Here is a 10,105-nt window from a genome sequence, read left to right on the forward strand (position 1 = left end):
ATATGAAAGAAAAACCCTCCCTCCAGCCTTTTACTTTACCTCACAACCTCTAAAGCAGTGGCTTTTTGATTACCCTAATGAAAAATTATATTTTGCATTCAACACAGTACACAGACATTAACTGAAGCAGAAATTTCTTAAAACAGTTCTTACCCCAACTATGAAGTGTATTCTAAAATTTTCTATTTTTTCATTTTTTCTAAAAATGCTTTTCATAACACGCTGAAGTGATTTCACAACCTACTAACAGGTGATGATGAGCAGCTTGAAAAATAGTTCTTTGAAAGATAGGAAAAACAATTTAAACTTCTCTTATGAGTCACCATTATGAGCACCATCAATTATCTACATTGTGCTATAAAATAGTAATGACCCTGGGGGCCTACTAAGGCATAGAGCTTATAGAACGTCCAGGATAGTATACTTTTTGAGCTATGGTATTTGTTTTTATCATTCTCCCACCTCTTAATTTTCTATCACACTATTATTATTTCTCCTTGTTAGCAATATGTTTGCCCCTAAAAGTTTTACCCTTTCTAGCTTGTTAGTACTGTAAATAATAAAAGCAAGCTAGGTAGAATCACGTGTAGACTAAACAAAAATAAAATATGAAGAGCTCCCCTTTCTATAATCTGTACAAGCTTCAGGGAAAAGGCCTTAAGTCTTTTCTCTTCCTCATTTTCAAATGTGATTCACGGATAGAAATACTTAACTGCATAAGGCCCACTATAAATATAAAGAAAAAATGCACTACTTCATTCAAAAGCAGTTTGTTTTTTAAAGAAAAATCATAATCGAGATTAATCTTGACATTGCTGTTTACAAAGATCGCTACTAAGGATATTTTGTATGTATGACTTACAAAAGCAACATGAAAAATGGCAATCAAAAATATGTGACCATTGCCATTAGATAAAGCCTCCCAAGGAAATTCTTTCAAGAGGACAACCCTCTAAATTTCTAATGTATCATAAAAATAAACCAGATTCATTTAAAACTGTAACACAGACAAGCCTCATACCGCAAACTGACGGATTGTACAAAAACTCTAACATAGAATATTTTATTCAATTCCCAAAACGTAGTTGGCTATTAAAAATAGCAAATTGACATTTTATAGCCATTTGACTCAACTTCAAGGCTTAACACTAGAAGCAATCTATATAAGATATTTTAAAAATTAAAGGGAAATTTCAAAATTTTGCATAAATACAATTGCAAATAATTATCAACAAATTGAAATCTGAAGTTAGCAGCTGCGGCAAATTTTCATAAACAACCCAGATCTGTAAAACTAAATCTTAAAAAATAATAAAAACAAGAATTTAAACATTTAAATAGAAGATTCCATACCACATATGTAAATAATTACATATATTAAAAACAAAGATAAGGAACTATAACTTTTATTTTAGCCAGCCAAACCTGAGGTTACAAAAAGATATCCTAAAGGGCAAGGAATGTCTACGGCTGCATATTCTTTAAAATATCCAGTATGATCTTTACGCATATGTATATATTTAAAGTGGGGGAGGTGTAACAAAATTCTAAAAATACACTGGCTTTGGGCAAGTACCATAATATCCAAAAGCTTAAGATTTTTTCTTTTAAAATAAAATTCTATTATTTTATCCTGCTCTAAAATTCTACAGTTTTTGGAAAAATACAAAGTTTAAAATATGATACATATTGTTGAATTCAAAACAATATGTACTATGTGATCCCATTTTTGTCTTATATATGTATTCACATGGAAAAGCCTGGAAAGATGGTAAGATTATAGGTGCTATTGTTTTTAAAGGTTTTTATTTTTCTTCTCCACACAACCTTACTTTTCAACAAACATCTTATAGTTTCTCAAATTATGAGACAGAACATTCAAATATAAATGAGCACCCCATTCAGCGTTAAAGAAGCTGAAAAAAGGATCAGACTTCAAGAGATATGAATGAAATAGCCTTGGTAAGCCTAAGGTAAATCAGACTAAAGGGCAGATGATATTGACTATTTTAAAACTTCAACTTCTGTGTGAGACCAATGGTACAGATGTTTTATTTGGTGGAAAACCTTTATTTTCTGTAGCGTGCTATGTAATCTAACTTGCATGTTCAGTTTATTCAAACACCATAATTACATGGAACCTTGAATAGAGAGTGAGATCTGGTTTGTACAGGTTATTGTAAAGCTCCAATACATTCCAGAGTAATCTGGGCAGAGGATAAAGAAGTACCTGAAAAACCATCTTTAGGGATTGGGGAAAAAGGTGGAAATATTACATTTACCCACCTGGCAAACACTGGATACTACCAACTTAGTAGGCCAAGCCCTCGATCTTTGGGCTTGCCCTTATGAAGCTTGTTACCGCAAAAGAGAGGCTAAGCCTACTTATAAAGGTGCCTACAAGTCACCCCCAGAGAGCCTCTTTTGTTGCTCAGATATGGCTTCTCACTCTAAGCCAACTTGGCAGGTGGACTCACTGCCCTCCCCACTACATGGGAAATGACCCCCAGGGGTGTAAATCTCCCTGGCAATGGGGGACATGACCCCCAGGAATGAGTCTGGGTGGACGTGGCATCGTGGGATTGAGAAAGCCTTCTTGACCAAAAGAGGCAAAAGAAATGAAACAAAATAAAGTTTCAGGGGCTGACAGATTTCAAACGGTGTAAAGAGGTCATCCTGGAGGTCACTGTTATGCATTATACAGACATCCCTTTTTAGTTTTTAGTGTATTTAGGATATCTAGGAAATACCTGAAACTGTTGAACTGCAACCCAGTAGCCTTGATTCTTGAAGACAAGTGTACAAGTACAAAGCTTATACAGTGTGACTGTAACTGTGAAAACCAGTATATGGACAGAGTAGAAAAAATGGGGACAAAAAAAGTAAATGAATAATGGGGGGGATGGGGGAGATGAGTTGTTTTGAGTGCTCTTTTTTATTTTTATTTTTATTTTTATTTTTGGAGTAATGAAAATGCTCAAAAATTCAAGGTGGTGATGAATGCACAACTATATGATGATAATGTGAACAACTGTACACTCTGGATGACTGTATGGTATGTGACTATATCTCAATAAAATTGCAAAAAAAAAAAAAGAAAAAACATATATATAAGTGAGGCAGTACTTCTACATACACTGTTTCTCAACTTATTAATTTCAAGAGTAAATCTGTTCTGGATTCTGGTTCAAGTACATCTCTTATCTCTATTATACTACAAGCAGCTTAAGCTCAGGGATCAGTCTACACACCTCTGTATGTCCCCAAAGCACTAATATTTATTTATGTATTCATGTATTACTTATTTATAACATACACTGTCTTGAATTAATAAGATAATTGGTATTTTAAATAACAGAAAAGTAGCTTACAGCACATCTGTCTACAAAACTGCAAATCTACTTGTTAGGCAAGGACTATTATTAATGGAGAACAATGCTATGTTCCATATAGAATGGGCAGCTTCAAAAGAAGAAATTCATTTTGAGTAAAAGTTATACTTTAAGGATAGAAAAAAACCCCACTAAATATATAGATCAACCTGTTTCCAATCATAACTAATGCTTATGGGTTCAAAAGTCTACACTACAAATTCTGGATTTAGATGCTATAACCTTTCAAAGACTTGATACCAGCTTCATACCCAATGAGGAGTAACTTTTCTGAGAAAAACATTCCTACTTTTGAAATCTAACATCTAAGGAGACCAAAAAACCTCAACAGAAAACAGCATTCTTTTGATGGGATATATAATGTCACTGAGTTAATGTTTTTAGCAAATTCCACCTATATTTTACCAACACTCTTGCTAAACAGACCACTGTAGCATCCTCTTAAAATTACAGTATGGTAACAGTCATAATGTTATGGAACATATGGAACAGACATGTTCCAGAAAAAACAAGTACTTTCACCTAAAAAAGATATAGTAGCAATTAGGCCTGTTGATAAACTCTAGTCGCATCCCTACTGAAGTTGTCACAATCATTTGAAATAATGACAAAATATGGCTTTGTTCTGACTCAATTCTATATATACTATCTGGCCAAAACAGAAAATTACAATCATAGGAAAAAATCTTCTAAAAATTTCCAAAAACCTAAAATCCTTACCAAGGTATAAAAACACTTTGCTATGGTAAAGGAAAGTTAACACAGCTGTAGCTACTCAGGACCCCCCCCCCACAAAAAAAAAAAAAATTGGGATCCTCCTTTAAGTTGAAACATATGGTTATTAAATAACTATGATATGAGTTAACATCCCCTGTGTAAAATTATAACTGTCTAACAAGAAAAGCACAGAAAATACAAGTTTACATTTAACCAAAAGAGGAACACCAAACATGACTGATACCATGAATGCATGTTTTGACTATGTTTCAGAATGCAAAATCTTTACACAACTACAGCCTTATTTTTTTGTTTGACAAACACAGACAAACACAGTTTGATGCAGGTTTTGCCCAGTCTTAAGAAGTATATTTTCCCCAGGTAGTTGGAATGAAAACTAAACTGATTCAGCAAAATAAGCAAGCCCAATAGAAAAACACAAGTGTACTTCTTTTGTTATTAACAACTATCAGCTAATGAATTAAATGAATTAAATTTAATGAATTAAATTAAACATCAATGAACCTTTAATTTAATGAATTAAAATTAAACATCAATGAACCTTTCTGGTCTAACTTCAAATTTGGTAATTATCAATACCCACATAAAAGAATGAATTAACAAAGAATGATGCAGTTGAACCCTTATAAATTACAAATGAGGCCATATGACTAATCCAGAAAAAAAAGGAAATAGCTGACTCCCTCACCTTCCTCAAATATTTGCTAAGATGTTACCTTCTTCAATGAGGCCTACTGTAACCTATTTAAAATTTCAACCCAATCCCTTCCCCACACTCCCTATACCCTTAATCTTTTCTCCTCTATTCCCTTAGCTCTTATCTAATATTATGTACAGCTTGCTAATTTAATATCTCATTTATTGTGTCTCCTCACATTAGAATGAAAACTCCAGGATAGCAGCTATTTTTGTTTCATTCATTGCTCTGTAACCGATACCTGCCTTGAACATAGCAGATACTCAATATATTTGTGTTGCATTAATGTAAAATCTTTAGACCCTTCTAGAAGATTTTAATTTAAAAAGATGAGTATCCCACTGATATTTAAATGAAAGCATGATAAACAATTACACTAAATTGCAGCATACTTTCTTAATCGCAAATAACAAGAGAAAGCAATAACTGTAACTTTTGTAAAAAAAAAAAAAAAAAGAGAGAGAGAGAGAGAGAAAGCAATAATAGTACCGAGCTGAAATTTACTACCCAAATTTTTTAGTCACACTGAATGCTGTATCCAAAGAAATTCTATCTAGGATTAGTATTTGAGTAATAGGATTAGTAAACTCATTATTTCTTAAAATAAGTAAGGGAGTGTGGAAGGGGAAGAGATGTAGGTTAACCAGTAAAAATTCCCAACAGTGCCATGAAATTACATAAAAGTTACCAAAGATAACTTGGTCACAGGCTATCAGCTAACAAAAAATACTTTCAGATCAAAGAGGGAGGCTAAAAAAGAAAAAAATAACAAAAACACCAAAATGCTTTAGAATAACAATTGCCAGGAGTTTCATTCCTCTACTTAACTCAGAAGTATCAGATCAGCTAAACCATGTATCCTAATTAGTAACAGTTGCAGTTTTCAAAACATCTCCACACACATTTTATCATTAAATCCTCAGAGGGACCAAATTCAAACTCAAACATAAATAACCAGGAAACTAACAAAAACACTTAAGAATGTGTGTACCTGACAGTAAATCCAACTTTTCTCTTTAAAATGTCCCTCAGTGTTGGACAAAGAGAGACCGTTTTGGCACTGGAAACTAATATAGGTCTTCTGAAGAGTGATATGGAACAGCTATCAAGCATGATAAAAATCTTGAAGCCCTCTGACCTATAATACCACTCCTGGGAAATCTAAGGAAATAACTGCATTGAAGCAAAAGCTATTATTGTGAAGATGTTCACTGCACCATTATCTGTAACAGCAAAAACAGTGGAAATCCAAATTCCAACAATAAGATAATGGTTAAGTAGAAAACTAAAAAAAATTTATGAGACAATATTAAGATGAAAAAAGCTGAACACAAAATAACATGTATCATTGTAATGATAAAAATGTTGACAAGAACCGAACACTAAAAGACAAAAATAAAAATTGGGTTAAGGTAACATTATCTTTAAAATTTAATGCTGTAAAAAAAAATACGTGATGTGGTTACACTGTTCTTTCCCAAGATCATATGCCACCTTCTGAAATGTATATGACTATTAAAGACAGAATACATTGTTTTGAAAGCCATGAAAATTCAATATTCACTGAAAAAATAAAATTCAAATATGATGAAATGTTATACTACTTAAAGATGTGTATTTCTAGATTTTCAAGAATATTTTGCTATCTCTAAACATGTCAAACCCAATGTTGCATTTTGTTTTCTTCACTCCTGATCCAGAAACTCATTTTACTGCTGATACATTCAAGCAAAAGTGAAGAGAGACTAGAAACTGTAACTGATTTACAAAGAACCCAATAAAGGTAATTAAAAAATTGAAAGCAATTCTACAAGTATACTGATCTGCACAAGAACAAAATTTTACATTATGAATCTAACGCATTAAACAAAACTTCACATATTTAACAAAAAGAATAAAATCTACAATTTATGTCTCAAGTTAAAGAATTTAAAGCATGGGAGACCCGAAATTAACCTTAAATTTTTCTGAAGCCTTAAGGAACAGAAAAAGGTCTATGATACTAAAAGATTCCAATTATCTTTGACCAATCAAGCTACCCTGAAACAAATTCTTTGTCATAATCTTTTAAGCCAGAAGAGAACCAATGCAACTTTTTTAAAGCCTTAGTTCTAATATTTAATCACCTGAACAACTGAAATACATCTGCCTGACTTCTGAGAGAAAAAAACAATTTTCCTATAAAAATTACATTTAAATTTTCCATTTTTCCCTATCAGTGCCATTGAAAAAGGGAAACTGAAGTTACAAAACCCTAAGCATACAGAGCAGAGGAAATGATCGGCTCATATGAACTAGTTTAGCTAGGTTTGTGGGTGCTTCAGAGAAGGGGAAACTATGGGAGTGGGATGAATAGCAGTCCAGAAGCCACTTTGTAGGGAGAATACCTTAAAAACCAGCTCTGATTCATCTTGATGGGTAAATTTCCCTGCTGGCTAATGAAAATTCTTTGAAATTGGATTGCTGAAAAAGTGTTTTCACAAAAGAAACTCAGTGCATGAAAAACTCCCTTATTCCACCTTCAAAAGACCACGACATCTATTTAAGGACACCGCTGGTCACCCGCCCTGCCAACCCGGCCTGAGTGAGGCATGGCAGTGCCTCCAACACGGGTGGACTCGGGGCACAGGGGAAATGGACTTGCGTGCCCTTGGTAAGCTCTGGCGACTCCTCAGTTTAAGGACACAGGCCACGATCGAATCGAGTGTATTGACATTTGTGCCCTGTTTGAACACAACGACCCTCCCTCCCCAACAGGCTTCGGCGCACACACACGCACTCCAGAGTCAAATCCGGCTGCCTGAGACCACGCGGAGCCCCCAACCTCCACCACAAACCTGGGCTGATGGGGGTAGAGCCGGAGAGTGGAGGCGCAAGTCAACACCCGCATTTCTGCCGTCAGGAATCCCTCTCCCTACAAAATCTCAGAAATTGGGGTAGGGGGCGTGAAGAAATGCGCAGCGTGCGCTCTCCCCGCCCACCCCCCACCTCCCCAGTCCTGCCTGGGCTGCGGGCGCACGCCCGTGCCCGACCCTCACCCACCAGTTTGCAAAGGCGCTTTCGCCGCCGCCTGGCACAGCAATGCGGCTCGGCCACCACCCGCGCGGGAGAGGCCGTGCGGGAGGAGGAGGGAGCCCGGGAGGGGGCCGGGCGCTCCCACCCCTTCCCCAGGTGGGAGGGCGGAACGCTGCGGGAGACTGCACAGTGCCCGACGATTCCAGAGGGGTTCTGGAGACCCTGCCGCGGCCTGAAGGTTTAAACGTGGACGGGGCAGGGGCCACTGCCCACCCACCTCCTCGCCGTCCTTCCATCATTCACTGAGCAGGAAGGGGGTGTAGCTGAAGAGACTTGACAAACCCTAATGATTCCAGATGAGTCCTGTGGCTACCCCTTTAATGAGAAGGCAGGGGAGCAGTCCAAACCTCCCCCTCCCCCGATACTCCTCAACGGGAGAGGTGACATGTTTCGGGCGACTGAAACAAAATCTAAACACCACTCCAACGTCAATATTTAAGCTGGGGGTGGGGATGCTGTCCAAGCATCCCCCTCATTCCCACTGGAGACAGGGAAGCTTCCAAGAGGGTCGAACACGGGCTGACAATTGCTGACACCGAGGAACCCTTCCCGAACATTTAAACGGGGAGGGGGAAGCTGCCCGGTGCATCCATCTTGACCGTTTAAGGGGGAGGATGGGGATGTTGCAGGAGACTGGACACGGCTTGACAATCCAGAGGAGCCCCGCGGCGCCCCCCATCCGAGCCCGCAGACTCTACAGCGGAGCTCCCGCCCCCACTGCGGGCCCCCGGCCCACCACCCCCAGGCCAGGCCGGCCCCGGGGCGGAGACGGCGGTGCGGACCGCGGGGGAGGGGACGCGAGGCCCGGGCTCGTCCAGGCCCCGAGCGGAGCGGGGCTGGGACGCGGACACCCACCTGCCCAGGCCGGGCCGCCCGCCGCCAGCGCTCGCCGCCGCCGTCGAGGAGGAAGCCGCGGCCGAGGGCGAGAGCGACGAGGCTGAGGACGGCGACGGCGCGGCGGCCGGCGACGTGAGAAGGCCGCCGCCACTGGGCTTGCGGGCATTGGCGGCCGCGGTCTGCTGTTGCTGCTGCTGCTGCTGCTGCTGCTGCTGGGGCTTCAGCGACATGGTGAGCGGCCCATACACCGGCCCGCACGCCAGGCGGGGACAGCCGGGAGCCGGGCGCGCCGAGGAGACGCCGGAGTGCGGCGGGGACGCGCGGGCGCCGAGCAGAGAGGCGCGGGTTGGCGCGGCCGGGGGGGCGCCCAGGCCGGCGAGGGGGAGAAGGAGGACGACGAAGGGGCGGGGAGGCCCGCCGAGACCCAGGAGCCGCCGGGAGCTGGGCCGGGACGCGCCGCAGCCGTTGCCGTTGCTACCAAAACAGTCTGAGGCGGAGGGAAGCGAGCGCTGCCCGGAGGGAGGGGGGCCGGGGCCGGGCGGGGGAGGGGCGGCGGATGGATACGGAGTCGGAGCCGCAGAGCCACCGCCGCCCCGCCCGCCCCTCCGCGGGAGCGAGCGCCGTCCTGGCCACCTGCCCGCGGCGAAGCGGCGAGGCTCGAGGACCGCCGCGGGACCCCGAGGAGCTGCGGCCGCTGTGCTCATCGGGGAACGAGCACACCGAAACACCGGTGGCCGTGCCAGGCGGGCGATGAAGGACGGGGACTCTTTACCGGAAGTCGGCAGAGTCGGGCGGAAGTAGGGAGTGAAGCGACCCCGGGGCCGGGAGGGACACGTGAGGAGCGGACGCCGGTCTGGGCCGCGTCCGCGGGGGTCGGGTGAGGGCCCGGCTGCCGGTTCTGCGTGGATCCGCCCTCCTCTAGGCGGGCCTGCCCTTTGGCGAGGGCGTGTCGGTCTTCTCCTGCGGGACCGGCCTAGTGTGCAGCACCGGAGGGAAGCGTTTGTTTTCCCCCTCTCCTCAAGGTGCCTTCTACGTCCTCAGACGCCGAGAGGAAGGCCTGTTTGCCCCCACCTGGTGCAATCTTTAAAATTGACTGCGAGCTTGTTCAGGGTGGAGACCAGGTGTTGGTAGGTATAAAGCACGTAGAGTAATCCCTGGCTCAATGAACAAAAGCATCCAATAGTTATGTGTATCCTCGACGCCTGGCACACAGTAGGCCCTCAAGTGTCACTGGGTGTCACAAAGACAAGCCTTGTTCTGTTTCCCTGCAAAGACTTAACTAATGGGCTTGAAATCGAGCAACGTCCCGGGGCCACCCACATCTGATTACCTTTTCCCCGCTTTTTCTACCCCAGCAACACAGTAA

General features: G+C 42.0%; 1 protein-coding gene across 6 annotated transcripts in view; it reads right to left on the minus strand.

The window, feature by feature from the left end:
- The window catches only part of ATXN2 (ataxin 2), a 198,073-nt gene extending 188,815 nt beyond the window's left edge, over positions 1-9,258 (minus strand). For 4 of the 6 annotated variants that reach the window (XM_037816823.1, XM_037816821.1, XM_037816820.1 and 1 more), the window contains exon 1: positions 8,758-9,105. In XM_037816823.1, the coding sequence (XP_037672751.1) occupies positions 8,758-8,969 (212 nt within the window). In that variant the 5' untranslated portion in view covers positions 8,970-9,105. Of the gene's footprint in view, positions 1-8,757 lie in introns of all 6 variants that reach the window. The other 2 variants (XM_037816824.1, XM_037816819.1) reach the window with 2 other exon arrangements.
- Positions 9,259-10,105: the final 847 nt, after the last annotated feature.

This window comes from Choloepus didactylus, chromosome 23 (genome assembly GCF_015220235.1).
Source record: "Choloepus didactylus isolate mChoDid1 chromosome 23, mChoDid1.pri, whole genome shotgun sequence".
Classification (NCBI taxonomy): Eukaryota; Metazoa; Chordata; class Mammalia; order Pilosa; family Megalonychidae; genus Choloepus; species Choloepus didactylus.